The sequence below is a fragment of the Leuciscus leuciscus genome (assembly GCF_965113295.1).
Source record: "Leuciscus leuciscus genome assembly, chromosome: 5".
Taxonomy (NCBI): domain Eukaryota; kingdom Metazoa; phylum Chordata; class Actinopteri; order Cypriniformes; family Leuciscidae; genus Leuciscus; species Leuciscus leuciscus.
In genome coordinates, this window is record NC_138729.1 from 50,970,899 (window position 1) to 50,990,835 (window position 19,937).

General features: G+C 39.7%; 1 protein-coding gene across 2 annotated transcripts in view; it reads right to left on the minus strand.

Annotated features, from left to right (window-relative positions):
- The window catches only part of rnf43 (ring finger protein 43), a 152,487-nt gene extending 133,153 nt beyond the window's left edge, over positions 1-19,334 (minus strand). For both annotated transcript variants that reach the window (XM_082171226.1, XM_082171225.1), the window contains exon 1: positions 18,146-19,334. In XM_082171226.1, the coding sequence (XP_082027352.1) occupies positions 18,146-18,376 (231 nt within the window). In that variant the 5' untranslated portion in view covers positions 18,377-19,334. The remainder of the gene's footprint in view (positions 1-18,145) is intronic.
- Positions 19,335-19,937: the final 603 nt, after the last annotated feature.

Here is a 19,937-nt window from a genome sequence, read left to right on the forward strand (position 1 = left end):
AGTGAGAAGGATAAAGCCATGCAAGCCAATCAGAATCCTCAGAATCTACAACAACGAACAACACGAGCGACTTCCTAGGGCACTCACGTGACGGTAAGCACTTTCTGGCGCATAATGTGACGTTTGAGAACCTAAAACCCCGTTTCACTACGAATTCACTTTATAAAAAAAGAGATAAATAATTCTGTAAATAATTACAGAATGATTAATTTAACCCACAATTTACTCAACATTTCATTTGTTTCTAGCCTGAAGCTGCAGCATATAGTGTGAATAACAGTAAAGTACAGTATAAACAGTGTGAAAGTTCGAGATGACCTGAGGTAAACACCGCTCCATTAGTGTGTTTAGCTGCAGTCATACACACACTGATGTTTGCTGTGCTGTAAATGCGATGAAGCCCCTCTAAGAGACTGTTTGCCTGAAAACTCCTGAGGAATGTGTTGTATAACATGCCACTGACAGACACAAATACATCCCAGCATTCCTTTCTCTTCTAATGACTAAAACAAGAGACCGCGGCCCAGTGACTTTAAGAGCTCTGCCATGCATCTCCACTTCAACCCTTTATTACACACACACACAATCACAAACTTGCACACGTTCACCTAGACACACTCACCTCCTCACTCACACACACACTCACCTCCTCACTCACACACTCACTCACTCACACACTCACCTCCTCACTCACATACTCACCTCCTCACTCACACACTCACCTCCTCACTCACACACTCACTCACTCACCTCCTCACTCACACACACACTCACCTCCTCACTCACACACTCACCTCCTCACTCACACACACACACACTCACCTCCTCACTCACACACTCACCTCCTCACTCACACACACACTCACCTCCTCACTCACACACTCACCTCCTCACTCACACACACACACACACACACACACACACACACACACACTCACCTCCTCACTCACACACACACTCACCTCCTCACTCACACACTCACCTCCTCACTCACACACTCACACACACACTCACCTCCTCACTCACACACTCACCTCCTCACTCACACACTCACCTCCTCACTCACACACTCACCTCCTCACTCACACACTCACTCACTCACTCACCTCCTCACTCACACACACACTCACCTCCTCACTCACACACTCACCTCCTCACTCACACACACACACACTCACCTCCTCACTCACACACTCACCTCCTCACTCACACACACACTCACCTCCTCACTCACACACTCACCTCCTCACTCACACACACACACACACACACACACACACTCACCTCCTCACTCACACACACACTCACCTCCTCACTCACACACTCACCTCCTCACTCACACACTCACACACACACTCACCTCCTCACTCACACACTCACCTCCTCACTCACACACACACACACTCACCTCCTCACTCACACACACACTCACCTCCTCACTCACACAGACACACACACACTCACCTCCTCACTCACACACACACACTCACCTCCTCACTCACACACACACACACACACTCACCTCCTCACTCACACACACACACACACACACACACACACACACACACACTCACCTCCTCACTCACACACACACTCACCTCCTCACTCACACACTCACTCACTCACCTCCTCACTCACACACACACTCACCTCCTCACTCACACACTCACCTCCTCACTCACACACTCACCTCCTCACTCACACACACACACACTCACCTCCTCACTCACACACTCACCTCCTCACTCACACACACACTCACCTCCTCACTCACACACACACACACACACACACACACTCTCGCCTCCTCACTCACACACACACTCGCCTCCTCACTCACACACACACACTCACCTCCTCACTCACACACACACTCACCTCCTCACTCACACACACACTCACCTCCTCACTCACACACACACACTCACCTCCTCACTCACACACTCACCTCCTCACTCACACACACACACACACACACTCACCTCCTCACTCACACACTCACCTCCTCACTCACACACTCACCTCCTCACTCACACACACACACACCTCCTCACTCACACACTCACCTCCTCACTCACACACACACACACACACACACACACTCACTCACCTCCTCACTCACTCACTCACACACACACACACACACACACTCACTCACCTCCTCGCTCACTCACTCACTCACTCACTCACTCACTCACTCACTCACCTCCTCGCTCACTCACTCACTCACTCACTCACACACACACACACACACACACACACACACACTCACTCACTCACTCACTCACTCACTCACTCACTCACTCACTCACTCACTCACAACACACACACAATCACAAACTGGCACACGCTCACCTAGACACACTCACGTCCTCACTCACACTCACTCACTCACACATTTACATTTAGTCATTTAGCAGACGCTTTTGTCCTCACTCACTCACTCACTCACACACACACACACACACACACACACACACACACTTAACCAGCTAACTACATACACTACATTTCAAAAGTTTAGAGTCAGTACAATTTCTTGAGCAAAGATGCATTAAACTGATGAAAAATGACAGTAAAGGCATTTCCAATATTGCAAAAGCTTTGGATTTCAGACAAACATGAAGCAGCAGCACAACTGTTTTCAACACTGATAATCATCAGAACTGTTTCCTGAGCAGCAAATCATCATATTAGAATGATTTCTGACGGATCATTAAGTTGAGGGTCGGTGTGCTGTTGCTTTACTCAGTCAATTTCCACCGGCTGGATCATAAAACAGATGAAAAACCCACAGATGCACATTAAAGAAAGAACCAGAGTCATATCAGGAGACAAGATCATCACAGAACAAACACACAGAAAACACAGCAACTGAATAATAGCGTGCATTAGCGCTAATTAGACTGGTTTCGAGTTTTCATGTCCATCAGACACGACCAGACGTGTTTCTCACTGAAGCCCTTCAGATAAATAGGCTGAATAACTATAATCTTTCAATGCACAAAAGCGTCAGTCCTCAAACACACATAATAACGGAGACATCGCTCAGCAAAACGACTGACAGTCTGACAGTAATAGTCCTGAACTTTACAGCTGAAGCTGGTGAATGTGTTACAGAAGTGCTTTGAAGGACGTGAACTTACACATGTAACGTCTCACGTTCAGCCAGTGAGCCAAAGCACGCCGCTAACATGATAAAACCTGCTTCTTTAAATCACAAACCATTACAAAAACTGAAGCGAGGGAATACAGGCCACACTACAACCTCGATAGAAGCTCTAATGGCGCTTTTCCACTGCATGGTACGGTACGGCTCGGTTCGGTACGGCACGCTTTGGCGCTTTTCCACTGCATGGTACGGTACGGTACGGCTCGCTTCGGCTCGCTTTAAATGGTACCACCTCTGTTGATGTTCCAAGCGTACCGTACCGATACTAAAATGTGACGTGAAAACACTGCAATCACTGATTGGTCAGACAGAATCATCACTACCAGCGTCATTGTATTTACAACACTAAACCCGCTAGATTTAAATAGCCAGTAGACAACAGCCAACACTGTAGCGCCTGTTTTAAAAGTATTTGCTTCAAAAAAAGAGAATAAACTTAAAACAAATAAATGGCTGAATCGTGGTCAGTGGACGAGGTGCAGACGTTCCTCTCGTTGGTTGCCGAGGAGCGGATGGGGAAACACGGAATGAAAAATTCGCATTTAATATGATGATGTCATGGCAGTAGAGACGGCAACTATAACGATCAGTCCCACCCACTTTGAAGCGGTACTAACTGCAGTGGAAAAGCAACCGAGCTAAAGCGAACCGAACCGTGCCGTACCGAGCCGAGTCGTACCACGCAGTGGAAAAGCGAAGCGAGCCGAACCGTTCCGCGCCGAGTCGAACCCTACCGAGCCGAACCGAGCCGTACCATGCAGTGGAAAAGCGCCATAATATAATAAGACCAGCACAATCTACTTGAAAAAATGCTTACAGAATTCACAATTAAATAACATATTTCAAATCAGCCACACAATCTGACATGAACGGTCCTATAAATGTTGTTTCTCACGTTTAAAGAGTGTTAAAAAGCTTATATTTCAGCAACCGGCGCTTCTATCGGCAGCTGTAGTGACACCGTGACCTTACCGATCAGCGATTGGCTCTTTTATTTAGGAGGCGGGACTTATTCCGCCATGTTGCACGTTTCTCCCATTCATTAGTAATATGAGTGCACTGTCTTTTCATATTTAAAGTCTTTCATATGAAGACAACATAAAAGAGACCTTTGGAAACTGTAAAAAGCATATGGAAAAAAATCTTCAAAAGAAGATCACAGTCACAGAGTTGCAAGTGTTTGTGATAGAAATCCCCCCTATAAACGATTCAAAGAGTCGCTGCACATGATAAAAATGTAAAAAGGAAGTGAAAACAGACACACCTGCTCTGATGGAAACAAGAAAGAAGCATTTCATGCATTTAACTGATTAAACGGCAGAAAATGGGAGAATCTGGTTATTTCTGGTTAAATAAAATAAAAATATCTTTATTAAATAAACTAGATTATATCTAGTTAAATATAAACCAATATAAAATATTTGATTAATCATACTCTTATTATGGGCTTTACACAGTTGAAACTGTTAACCCATGGTCAATTAACCCCTTGTTATCATTAGTGGTTGACCAATATGGATTTTTGGATGTCGATATCTTAGAGAGAAGAGAGACCAATGGCGAATATAAAGCTGATATAATATATATAATTTAATTTATTCAAAGCATTTTATGTAGGGAATTATGCATGTTTTATTCAATATATTTGAATTAAATAGTGTGCACTTCATATATATATGTGTGTGTGTGTGTGTGTGTGTGTGTGTATGTATACAGTACATATATATATATATAGTGCACACTATTTAATTCAAATATATTGAATAAAACATGCATAATTTTCTACATAAAATGCTTTGAATAAATTACATTATTTTACATGATATTTACTCAAATAATCTGAAAAACATAATTGTAAAAAATCTATTTAAATTTTTTTTTTAACTGAAAACATAAGTAATGTCAAAATAAAAGTCCTGCTTTTGACAGTTATTGGGAAAAAATGTCAAAAAATGTCAAATATCGGCATTGGTGATAACCCTTGATCAATAGTTATGGTTTAGAAGTGTTTTCCACTTCCATTTGAAATGGATGTGACTGGTCAAAGTGTCAGGCAGCAGTATATATACATATATACACACACACACACACACACATACATACATACATATACATATATATATATATATATATATATATATATATATATATATATATATATATATATATATATAGTAGTATAAGTTTCACTACTGAAAAGCCTATTAAAGAGAGTTGAATGAGGAATTGTTGTGCTCATAGAGTTTTAATATGGATTTATTAAAGAGTCAACAGAGGATTAATTGGGCTTTCACAGGTAGTCAAAGGTTGAAACCACCACAGGCCAATCTTTGGTGAAATCTCGACTGTTTAACACAGGACATGCTACTACACACACACACACACACACACACACACACTTTAATCAGGTTCATAATGACAAATCCAGGGTCCCTTCCGTTGCTCTTTCCCGTTCCTCTCGTCTTCATTCAAGACATCAAACATTCCACAACGACACAAAGGAAACAACAAGCTCTTAGTGGGACATAAAAGCGTGTAATCTGATTGGCCCGGTCTCACTGGACCCCCATCATGTACCGCAACAGCCTGTAATGTCTTCAGTACAACATCCTACAAATCGTTAACACCGCTGGCTAATTTTAGGGCGAATGATGTTGCAGAAACCGCACATGAGTCTGTCCTTTCAGGGGAATGTGGTTTGCATTCGCTCGCATTAGCCATGTAATTGTTATAAAATCCAGACGTGTGGCAGTAATAGTGGCGTTAAACAGGACCGTATGACAGCATTCAGGAACTAAACTCTTAATAAACAAGCCAGAGGAAATGCTATCGCTCTTTACACGTTTACTGAAGGTCTGCAAGAACTTTGTCTTATTTGTTTCTCCAATTGAGCCACAAATGAGTCAAGAAAGAGCTCAAATTATTGTGGACAGCAACACAGATCCACTGTATTATTTATACTATCGATATTTTGAAATAGCTTTTATTTTTTTATATTTTTTCAGGTTTTAGTCGTTTTGTTGTGCTTATATCATTTTTAGTTTTATTAAGTTTAGTTTTATTTAAAGTTTTTTCTAACATTTATATTTTCTGTTTTATTTCAATAAATGAAAACGATTTTTAATAGTTTTTGGTTTTAGTTAAAAATAACTTTTTGATTATTGTATTACATTCTAAAAGAAAAACACTACTTTTTTTGTGATAAATTGTACCATTTACTGATTATTTTTACCAGTGCAGTGGAATCTGATGAGAAACGCTTGAGATTAAGTAGAGATCTCTTCTGAAACTCAAGAGGAGACACACACGAGAGATTCCCGGGAGTGTTTTCCACAAGAGAAACGCCGGGAGACTGGAGCAAAAGCGCAGACAAACATCAACGGGTCAGAGCGGAGAGACGGCCTGTTATCAGCTTCCAGAGGGAAATATAGACCGGAAACTCTTCTGAATGAGGGGAGGGAGGCCTATCGGAAGAGCAGAGTAAACAAGCTTCCTTTTTAATCATCTAGACTCGCGTTTCCAACCTAACACTCTTTGATCTGGCGCTCCATTAACGCATCCATCCCGGCCTCCCTATCATCCGTCCTCCTGAGAGAGTGTTATTATAGAAGAAAAGTGGAGAGTTACACGACAGAAACGAGGAGGGCGTGTGCTGGGATAATTCTAGCGTGCACGTCTGCTGTCATGCTCTTCCTAATCCAATAAGACATTTCTGTAGAGGTCGCACTAAAACATGAGATCGCTTTAGAAGTGTCTGATCATGATAGTAAAGGTTAGGCGAGTATGGCTGGTTTATATAGTTTATACATCATATGGAGGGGTGGGCGATACACCGGTAGATGTAATTAACCAGCAGAAATGTGCCAACCAGAAGAGATTTTTTTGCCGCCTATATAGAGAGCCTAAGTCCCTCCCCTTCCGGTCGACCACCATGGGACCTTATTTCGGAAAAATATTGTATGGTAGTCAATGGCAAGAGACAACAAATATTTTGATCTCGTTTGAATTGTGCCCTGAATTACACATTGTTTGTCCATTTAAAAGATACATTTTAAAGTCAAGAAAGTCTCAGTTTGATGTAAAACTGTTGAGGTATAAGACTGTGAAAATACGTAATTACTAAGACTACAAACCCAAAAGGCGCACATGTGACGTCATACCTTTTCTCTCAATGAATGAAGCGAACTTTACTGAAGCTAACGTACGTCTGTCAGTTTCTCTATAGTCTTACGTTATAATGGTAACGTTACGCCGTCATGCCTGAGTGTTTTGTGCCAGACTGCACACATACGTACACAGTGCGAGACGAGAGATGTAGTTCATTGAGAGATTTTCACATAAAACTAAATGTAACTCTTCTGTTTTATGACAAACTGCGACTTTCTTGACTTTCATAATTATCTCTTAAATTGACAAACATCATATGTGTAATTCAGGGCACAGTTCAGACGGAATAAAAAGATAAGTTGTCTCTCGCCATTGACTACCATACATATTTTTTTCCGAAATAAGGTCCCATGAGCCGGAAGCGGAGGGGCGGGACTTAAGGCCAATTTATACTTCTGCGTCGGGTTCGCGTAGAAGGTACGGCGTAGCATACGCATTGACGTGTACCATACGTCGTACCCTTCGCCGTACCCTGACGCGCACCTCCTCAAAAATGTAACTACGCGTCGCGGCGACGCGGACCGCAAGATCTGTGATTGGTCGGCTGGATAGCATCGCGTTTCCTCCTACGCATTTCCGGAAGGATCTTCTGCACTCTGCACCGCCCGCCCGCCATTTTTAAATTCCGAAGATCAGTGAAGAGCCATGGAAATAGACCAAGTGACCGAGAGATTGCTTGAAGAAGTGCGGAAATACAGCCATCTGTATGACTCCTGTCCTTCAGTCGCCATTGCTCGTAGAAAACTAAACTCAAAACAGCCGCGAGGAATGTAAACACAGTGGAACTGGAACATTAAAATCCACCCGCGCCAACTAGCGTTTCGGCGGTGTAACTGCAGAGCAACACAGACATTCGCAGAAGTATAAATGCTCACGACGGCGTCGCCTACGTGCGTACCCTACGACGTACACTACGGCGTACACTCGACGCAGAAGTATAAATTGGGCTTAAGGCTCTCTATAGGGATGTCACGATACCAAAATTCCAGTAGTCATACCATTAAATATTTACGGTTCTCGGTACCAATTTCGGTACCACAGCAAAATCTTTTGTAACTATTTTTCTATTTCATTTAACTATTTGAAAAAAATATTAAATTCAATTAAATTACCTTATTTATGACGGTAATCATAAGTAAATAATACATAAGCATTAAAGGCTACATGCTGTTTAAACGTAAATATTCCTTATAAAAAAAAATCCCATGGAGACGTGGCTACATCTACTGTACAGTAGCCTAATATAATCATTTCTGTCAATTTCTTCAAGTTTAACCGAACTTTTATTTTGACGGGTTGCCGTGGAGACCTTTGAGTTTCTGTGTGTGTGTGATATGACGATAGTTTTTTCTCAAATTAAACGGTAAAATGCTCAGGAAGTGACTCTCAGAGCGGCTCTGGAGATTAATTTCACCATGTCATCATATCGTGAGGCAGCAGACACTGAAAACAGTGTGTGTGTGTGTGTGTGTGTGTGTGTGTGTGTGTGTGTGTGTGTGTGTGTGTGTGTGTGTGTGTGTGTGTGTGTGTGTGTGTGTGTGTGTGTGTGTGTGTGTGTGTGTGAGGTAAATGAAACCACGCGTCTGCGCCATTCATTCACACAGAGACAAGCAGAACATGCAGGGTTCATATTTTAATAGTCTTTTTGCAGTTTAATATACACAGACACTATATATATGGTGGTATATATCGGCTACAGACAGTGCTCTAAGTAAAAGAGTTAGTCTGGAGCCCCGCGCTTAGATAAAAACACAGAAGCGACTTAAAGCAGCTCCTATTAGTGGGTCCCGAATATACCCGGTACTACAGAAATGCTGGTATTAGGGCTGCTCAATTATGGAAAATATCATAATCCCGATTATTTTGGTCAGTATTGAAATCACGATTATGTAACACGATTATTTCACATGACTTTTGGAAAGTGTTGCATTTATTAAAAAGACGCCTTTAAACAATTCTTACATTTTTTAAATTTGAACATTTATTGTACTTTTTGAACTATTAAAATAAATAACATAACAGATAAGACTTCAAGTATTTTAATTTTCCCGCAGGTCTACCACTTATAATGCGGGAAATTTCCCCACAAACATTGATTCACTTTAGTAAGTAGATTGTATGAGTAGCCTAAATTAATCAATACAGATTATAAAATCAAATCTATCATTTTAAAACTTTCGCAAAGACGCAATTTCTCTCTCTCTGTCTCTCAAAATGGGTTGGACAAGGCAAGCGTCGAAACTACACTTTCGCGTTTAGGAGTCGGGACATGACGGAATTGTCACTTGCACAATCGGGCCAGCGTTGCATCGTAACTAAAGTTGATCATTTTCACAGTTTAAACATTCAAGCTGAGAGAGTTTACGGCTTCGGGAGGAAAGAAGTGCGCGTGCGCGTGTCATTCAGAACACAAGACAAAATAAGAGTGTTCTTGCAAAACAGAACATGGCAAAATAATTGTTTTTACTCAATTGTACTATTTTGGTGATCGTTGGGAGCCAAAATCGAAATCGAAATTCAATTAATTGCACAGCCCTAGCTGGTATCGTCACATTTTCAGTACCGACGAACCAGTGCTTTGACAACACTAGCCGCCTAATTGGGCTTGAACGGTTAAATACACATACCTATGTGTCAAGGTGACCATGTCTCTGCAAGTATCCTCATAAACAAACACAGTTATGTTGAAGTGAACGTAAACAGTTGAGAAAGAAAGCACATGTGTAACAGTATATTTGCTCTTAAAGGGACAGCAGCCTAATAAACCTGCTGTCGTCTGGCATTAATGTTAATCAAACAACAAAAGAGACGCAATCTCTCTTTGCTCTTGACTGAATCACGTATTGTCTCACTTTAATACGAATAAATGTATGTTTACACAGTGAAAACTATGCAGTGTTGTTTTATACATTTGATTGCTTTATAGAATTGATGCAGTATTTCTTATTTCTAGTGCTTGAAGTGTTTCAGGTAGGTCTATTTCTTTTGTTCTATTTGTAGTTTGTTGTCGTATTGCTTGTTATTATTTTCTTTGCTCCTATTTTAACACTGACTGTTTACTTGTAAGCTTGAGAGTAATTTTTGTTACGTATAGGCTAGTATTATATTTTTTGTGATATTGAAATTGCTGAAATAAAAACCTTATTCAATGCAAAAATATATTAAAATATCTATATCGTGATCTGTATAGTTACAACGTGAAATAAAATGACTCATATCGTGATATACGATTTTGGTCATATCGCTGACCCCTAATTACAAGTAGTTATTTTTGCTGAAAATTTTATGAAAATTTTTTCAGTATCCATATCCACATTCAATATCCACACACATGCATATATATATATATATATAGCATGAATACAATGTCTCTTGAGACAATGTCTCTTCTGCTCACCAAGACTGCAAAAAACAGCAAGATTATGAAATTATATTACATTTTAAATTTACTGTTTTCTGTGCAAATATATTGTAAAATGTAATGTATTCCTGTGATCAAAGCTGAATTTTCAGCATCATTACTCCAGTCTTCAGTGTCACATGATCCTTCAGAAATCATTCTAATATGATGATTTAATGCTCGAGAAACATTTATGATTATTATTAATGTTGAAAACAGTTTTGCTGCTTCATATTTTGGTAGAAGCCGTTTTTTTTAGGATTTTTGATTAATAGAAAGTTCAAAGGAACAGCCTTTATTTTCAATAGAAATCTTTTGTAACATTAATAAATGTCTTTACCGTCACAAAAAAAAAACTAAAACGTTTCAATGGATATATGTGTCCTGATAGCAGAGCAGAAACGTATAGCCTAAACGAAATAGCAAAATCTCAACTGAACCCATTCCTACAGTCACTCTTCCACCCGGCACTATAGGTAAGAGGATCTGATCTTAGATCAGTCGCTTCAGTAGAACCTGATACTGCTCTTTGTGAGCGTTTGCAAAGGCTGAGCTGATCTCTCCGCCACACAACCCCAAACAAACCAGGAGAAAACTAATCTAATGAGACTTGTGGACTCTAATGGTCTTTTAATTGGGAAGTGCCCATCAGAAGGTCTTAACCTGGACGGTCTTAGCCAATGCCAGATTCAAAATCACGGAGTCAAACATTTGGCAATAACTTCATCCTTCAAAAATGGCCTCCATACAAAACTTATTTGGACACTTTAGTCACACTTGTGCCATAGCATTAGTTTAGTTTCACTTGTAAAGTGTTCCTGTGCATCTTTCTTTTCAATAAATAACACATTTTTATTGAAATTTATTGAAAAGATTTCTGGTACAGGATATACAATCCTCTATTCCAGACCAAACACAAACAAATATATATTCACATTTTAACATTTTATAAAAACATTAATTTCATAATTGAAGTTTTTCTAATAATCATAAATAAATTACATAAATTTCATTAAAAAAACATTCTTTGATTTTTTTTTTATTATTTATTGCAATGACTTAATATGTAAGTGTGTCCAAATACATTTCGGGGGCACTATTGCTTTATTGGAGTAAAAAGCATTAAAGTTAAAGTGTGGTGGCTTTAAAAAAAAAAAAAAAAGTTTTTATGCATCTGGAAAGGACTGTGTGGTAAAAAGGCTTCACGTCATGCGTCTCACTGACATAAAAATAGCAAGTCTGTACCGTAATATTAAAGTGATATAGAATTGGTTAAAAGGTACCACTTGTGTCAAATAAAATTCCACATTTCTAATGCAAAATAAACAGAGAACGTATGATCGGCCTCCATTAAAGACTAGCGGCTGCGCTGAGAGCCCTTTTCTCCTTAAATAAAACATTTCCACCATCATCATGTCTGATCTTGTTTTTCTCTGCCTGTGATCCGCCGACCGGCCCAGAAAAGCCAGTCAAATTTGGGTAGCGCCGTTTGCCAACCTGTGGCCTGGAGAAACAACATGCTTAGGAAGATCAAATGGGATGGGAGATGTGTAATTACTGGTGGTTATGAAAACTGGCTGTCATCCTCAACGCGGTGAATTCAGCGCCGCCCGAGGATAGTCGAGGCAGACACGCCTGAGAACGCACTAATCCCACACACTTAACTAAACAAGACTTGTTGTTGCTTCACTTTGTTTAGTTTGAAGTTTAATACGGAGATGGTAGGGCTGAGCCATACATGCATGTTATTTTCACCAGGTATTTTACTCGCAATATACATTTAAGCAACATTGTGAATGACTTTTTATTTCTGATTGAAACATTAGTGAGTTTGATGTCAAGATTTCCATGAATCAGTTCAAAATCAGATGGATTCATCAGTAGGGATGCACGATATATATCGGACACCATATCGGTATCGGCCGATATATGGTCATTTTTAATGTTATTATCGTTATCGGCTCGATAAGAAAATCGGGGCTGACATATTAAAGCTGATAAATAATGGATTATTTTCCTCCAGCTGAGACACTTCAGATGCACACTGTTCAACTTCAACATGATGGTTTTGAATTGCTTGAAATATGAGTGCATCACAAGTCTGACATATCGGCTACATAAAATTATCATGAGAACATCATTATAATTGTGTGTTTGGGACGTGGATTTTAATGGTGAGACTTTTGTTTTTGTAATCAGGCTCTCAGAAATTCTATACAAATTCTGACTTTTTGGAGATTTATCGGCCAATATATCGGTTATCGGCTTTAAAATATTAAGAATTATTGGTTATTATTGGTAAAATTTTCATAGCGGTGCATCCAATATAGGGGAAAAAAGTAGTGCTGCACGACATTGAAATCACATCAAGGGATCAGTTCGGGTTCTGAACGCATGTGATTCGTGGATTAATTGCAAGGTTTAACCATCATAGAGTGAAAGTTTAGCATTTGCACGTTTAAGTCACATCAGTTTAAACATTAAACACATAAGACACGAAAGACCGAACACAGCAAACACCGAATTCTGTTCTCTTTCTCGTCTTTTTGTCTCGTCACATACATGCAAAATTATATTCTCATAAACACAGTCACTTACGTCTTAAAAGGGATCATGACAAGAGCAATCAAATTTCCTTGATCTTTAGATATATAAGAGGTATTTGTGCCATTAAATCATCCTGCGAGTTTCATATCTTAAAACGTCCTCCTCATTATAAACAAAGCATTTATGTAATCAAACAACAGCTCGTGTGTATATCGCGGGATCTGTGACGTCACATGGGGAAATACATTTGCATATGCCCGCCTCCAGAGCAAGACATCGACCAATAGTTATGCATCATCACATTATAGGCCCCGCCCACTGGCGTTCACTCACATGACGGCTGATATTTGCCTTCACTGGATGTGAGCGTCGCGTCACAAGCTAACGTCCTTTTGTTCATTTGGTGTCTAGATTATTTTAACTAGATGTATTTCACATCTTAACATTTTTTATTTAAATGGCAACAATGTACAAAAACCTCCAAAGCAATTTCAGAGCAAATACATATCCAAACAACATATGTGATCCTGGACCACAAAACCAGTCACATGGGTCATTTTTTGGAAATTGAGATTTATACATCATATGAAAGCTGAATAAATAAGCTTTATTTATATTTGGACAATATTTGGCTGAGATGCAACTATTAGAAAATCGGGAATCTGAGGGTGCAAAAAAAATCGAAACATTGAGAAAATCTCCTTTAAAGTTGTTCATTTATGTTCACGATTGTGCAGCATTCAATGTTTTATATATTTACGTTTGGAAATCTACAAAATATCTTCATGCAACATGATCTTTACTTAATATCCTAATGATTTTTGGCATAAAAGAAAAATGGATAATTTTGACCCATACCATGTATTGTTGGCTATTGTCACAAATATACCCGTGCGGCATGTGACTGGTTTTGTGATAACCACATATAAAATATCATCAAAAGCCAAAAAAACTGAGATATCATTTAAGGTTTTCCAGCCAGCAGCCTAAAAACATGCTATAGATCATTTAATATCATTCTTCCTAGAAGCAGATAAAAGCCGCAATGTTAAATTCATGTGGTAAAAAGTGAGGGAAGAAAGAAGACAGAAACTTCCCCCTACCCCGCCTGCTTCTATCACTTTGTCCCCTAGAGGAAGGGAACATTATGCAGGAGGACAATGAGCCGAAGCAACCCAGGCCTGTTGCAACAGGTTGGCACTGCAACAAAAAAAGCATCTGTGTGTGCGACACACACACTCTCTGAAAGAGAGCGATACACTTCTGCAAATCAAACACACATGCACACAACATTAGATTCCTGCTAATTGCGTGTTTATTATCCAATGCAACGCGCTCGCTCGAGTACAACCGACTCCTCAGTTCTTCAACCCTTGAGCTACAAACCCAGATCTGCAACCGCAGTGTTCTTCTGCATGGGCTTGATTCACACTGTGCATTCTGCATGTAGATACTAGTTACCGGCGGCATGAATAACACCTCCAAACGTACAGGGACCTGGGATTTTCAAACTAATGCAATCCCTCAGACTTACACCGAAGCGAGATCAGAATATCACAGAGACTTGAGGGTGGACTCTTTTTCACAAGAAACCACCTAGCAACTGCTCACAACACCTTAGCAACCACAAAGCAACACCTACAACACAGAAACGCTCACACTTTTGTCAGAAAATGCAGAAATCTATTTACAACTTGCTATGAACATAGTGAGCCAAGTCAAGTCAGCTTTATTTATATAGAACACAGAGTGTTTCAAAGCAGCTTTACAGAGATAACAGGAGAATAATGCAAGGAAGTTTGTTTCTTCGTCACAGTCCAGCTTAAGTGAGTTCAGTGATGGTTCATTTTTGTTGTGAAAAAGTTATTAATTTAGTTCATTTATATATCTAGCCGCTCTGGAGTAAACCGTGATGTCATCGTCCAGCTCAGTTCAACTCTCATATAATGTTATAAATGCAGGCAGATCAATAATATTGTTGGATATTAAATTAAATGTCCCCAACTAAGCAAGCCAAAAGCCAAAAGGCGACAGACTAGGCGCGTTTCCATTACAGATTTGCACAAAACTTTCGATTTTTCCAAAATGGCGACAAAAAACAATTGCGAAATGACGGCATTTCCATTAACTGATGTTATGCGACTAAAACTTCATTTTTTCCTCTCACGATAAGTAAAATCATTCCAAAAGCCATTGCGACGGACATTGGTAGGTTTATGTACTGTATCCCAGCCACTGCACTAGCCATTATTATTAATCAAAGGAGATGTGTGTGTGTTTTCCAAGCTTTAATGGTAAGGAACGACCCTTATTATACTTGTGAGCGGCATATATGAGGAGTTTCTGGGTGTTTCTCCCTCTCATCTGCTTTGAGGTCTTGATTGTGGCATTTATTTGAGGTTTAGAATCCATTATTCCTGTAATTCTGTTGTCTTTTATAAAAGTAATAAAGAGCTCTGTCTCGTATTCTGTCCAATCACACCGCGTCATCTACGTCAGCTGACCTGTAAATGCGCAAAAACTCTTTCCATTGCAGTTTTGCGAAATATTTCTTTTTCGAATTGCCTGAAAAACCTCCTCATGCGAGCGGAAAAACTTTTTTGCGATAAATGGGGAGTTTTTGCGAAATTGACGTGTTTCCATTGGGCGTATTTTCAATTCGCAATTTCACTTTGCGCAGTTTGAAGGGTAATGGAAACGCGGCTACTGACAACAGGTAAAATAGTCAAATAAGTTTGGCCAACACTTGACTTTTCTCCACCCATGAAGTCAAAGTCAAGACTCAAAACTCAACATGAAATGTCTCTTACAAACACGCATTCCACTAACAAGAAATCTATTTTTATGATGCAATAACTCTTTCCTACAGGCTTTCAAGATGCATTTCCAGTGAGCGCATCCCCTCTGGCTTGATCTGGATGGCTCTCGCTCTCGAAGCCTTCAAAGCCTCGACATCTGGCAGAACGGCCTCGGAGAACAGACCTAACAGTTTACAAGACCACAAATCTATCACCTCCAATAAGACCCGGGCGGGTTCTGGAACCCACAGAAACGCATCCGACGACTTCCCAGAAGCCGGACGATAACAACGACACTGTGCACTCCTGTGTACATCAACAAACTATGATCACACACAGTATTATTGGTGTTTCTTATACTACACACACTCTCATGAATAAAGCTTCTTGATGGGCATCAATGGTTCCTTTAACATTCATGGAAACTTTACATTGAACAAAAGTTTCTTTATAGAGGAAAAGGGTTCTTCACATTAAGAAAAAATGGAAATACTTTATTTTATAGTGTCCTTGTTACATATGTACTGCACTTCCCTAACAGTAAATTATGCATAATTACATGCAACTAACCCTCAACCAAACCCTAACCCTATAGTAAGTACATGTAGTTGCTTAATATTACTCAGTACTTAAATATATAATCACACTGTAACAATGACACCTTAAAATAAAGTGTAACCAAAAAAATGGTTCTTTTAATAATGTTCACTTAAAGATTCTTCAAATATGGTTATTCTACGTCATCGCTGTGAAAACGTACTATTTTTTAAGAGTGTATGACAATATCTACAGGTGGCCCCAAAAATTAAAATATTATTTTGCACGAAGTGTGTGCCTGTGCCGTCTCTTTACAATAGATGACACTTTCTTTGATCTAATATCTAATATGCAATGACATTCAGACAGTTTTCAGGGCCAGTGTCCGCCAGTTAAAGCCTTCAAGACTGAAGATGCACATTAGTGTTCCCAGCAAGCAACTTTTGGGTTTAAAAGACGTCCGATAGCCGTTCATACACAGCCCAGACGTCTAGGCTTAAACAAGGCAACATTTTGGGCTGTCAGTGAAAATGTAATAAACGTCTAAAAACCATCGCCTAAGAATAGACCAGTCATCATTTAGATAACATGTCAAAGAAATGAAACCAAACACCTTGTAATCACTGTTTGCTTTGCTTACATGATGGAATATCATACATCTCACAAGTTGTTGTTGGCAAAAAACGACATGTAACCAAATTCAAGGTTATTTTGGCTAGAAGTGTGTTCCTCACAGCCGGGCTATATCGGGTCTATAGTTAACCTGTTGCTTGCTGGGTTCCCTCACAGATCTTGTGTCATTTACATTGATGAATTTTATCCAAAAGCAGAACCAAAGCAATTCGATTCGATTCATAATATGCAATGGCAGGAATATTGGGCAACTCGACTAGTGTTTTCCCTGAAAACCTTGGAAACTTTCCATTGATCGAAAGTTTCTTTATAGTGGAAAAAGGTTCTTCACACTAAGAAAGAAAAATTTCTTATTTTTTAAGAGTGTATGACAATATCTACAGTGGCCCCAAAAATAAAAAATAAAAACAGAATGTAACTGCTTTTGGTTACACTTCATTTGAATGTGTCACTGTTACAGTGTAATTATAAATGTAAGTACTGAGTAATATTAATTAACTACATGTACTTACTATAAGGTTAGGGTAGGATTAGGATTTGGTTGAGGGTTAGTTTTATGTAAATATGCATAATTTACTGTTATTACTATGGTAAGTACATGCAAAATCTGTCAAATAAAGTGTTACCCTTCTGATATTTTGCAAGAAGTGTGCCGTTTCTTTACAATAGATGACACTTTCTTTAATCTAATATCTAATGCAATGACATTCAGAGCCAGTGTCTGCCAGTTAAAGCCTTCAAGACTGAAGACGCACATCAGCGTTCCCTCACAAATCTTGTGTCATTTACATTTATGCATTTAGCAGATGCTTTCATCCAAAAGCGGAACCAAAGCGTATATTCATAATATTATGCAATGTAAGTTTTCTGAAAGCATCTCCCAGGTCTTACCTGCATCAGTTTCCCTCTGGCACTGCCTGCGCTGCCCCCGGCGAACACCCCTTCCAGGGTGATGATGGGCCTGCTGGTGGACTCCTGCTTCAGCAGGGTCACCTTGATCAGGGCTCGTTCCGTCTCCACCGCAGCGGCCAGTTCCAGGCCCGTGTGGCCCAACACCACCTCCAGGCCAGCCATGAGCATCCACGGCCAGAGCCCGGCCCAGCGCCGCACAGGAACCCTCATTGTCCCGGCTGCAGCGGCCGGCTCCGGCCATACATTATGCACTGTCTGTCCACAAAGCTATCCGTCCAGAAAAGAAAGAAAAAAGCACTAGAATCCAGAGGGGTCACTAAAACTGTCCACAAAAATACAAATAAAATAAAATCCAATGGCTTTTAGGGTGGATTGTTGTGTTGTGATGTGAAATGTAAGACTATTATTAACAACTATTTGTAAATCTAATCAAATGGAACGTATTAAACATTATTAATTGTTAAATGTTAGTTGTTTGACTGGCCTGTATCACTGACTGAACATGATTGACAGGTGGTGAAATATGACTGAGAGCCAGTGATTGACAGCGCACTGACTCCTGGCGTGAGCATTGATTTAAGTGACAAAACTTTAAAGGGTTTGATGTGATCTCCTACAGATCGATAATCGTTTTACCGATTCCCGCGCGTCGTGATTGATAAGGTGACGTCATGATGACTCCGTTATTGTGCGGAACGCCGCGTCCACTTCAAAGGATTCCAAACATTCCAGAATGTAACAGGTTGTCGCAGAATCACCGTCTCCATCAATGCAACAATGTATCAGTTATTCCGCTCATAAAGCCGAAGAAAATATTCAGAAGAGTTTATAATCCCAGTGTGAACGCTTGGAGATGTTTCCCGTGAGGACCAACATATAAAATGCGACGGGGAAAAAATATGATTAGCTTTGCAGGAGAGATCGAAAGCACTGTCAGGAGAGAGAGCTCTTTCTGAACATTCATTTCCATGTTCCTAAATGAATTAAGATCAATCTGCTGTTACTTCACAAACCTGTTCGACTCAAGTTAAATCTCCACAGATCCATGTCGAGAAATCCAGTCACTTCATGTGTAGAATCCGCACGCGCTGTCCCGAAATAAAGTCTCAGTGCTGTTGATCCGAACAGCAGGAACGCTGGAGAAGTTTAAAGTTGAGAGAGTGTGTGTGTGTGTACCTGCTGACTGTCAGTGAGGGTGGAGCAGAACAGCAGAACTGATCCGACCCATTAAACACACACACACACACACACACACACACACGCATACTGCGCCCTCTAGCTCACATCAGGGGAGAAACATCACAATTACAGTCAGTTGCTGCATATTAAACCCGAAACTAATAGAGCATTATTTTGACGTGTGTGAATGTAATCATCACTACAACAGTTGTAAGCTTGACAATTACTTCATGAAATAATGTAATAGGCTTGTTATTACCGAATAATCATTATCTCTGACAGCTATGTTAAAAGTAAAACATGTTGAAAAATTGTTAAACAATTTAATTACACTAAAATGCACTAGAATGATTCAACTATATAATCTGAATTGAGCTTTACAGCAGAATTTGAATTCGGCTCATATTTGAGTTATTTTCCTGTTAATTACTGTCAAGCTCCTTTTAAACAGTCTGTACTGTATGAGTTACAGGAATAAAATCCTAAGGGAAATTAAGATTTAGTGTATTAATAATTTATCGTGACTTGAGCAGGTTTATAATAACATAATTTCACTGTGCCATCAAAATAACACGAAACACAGCAATGACAC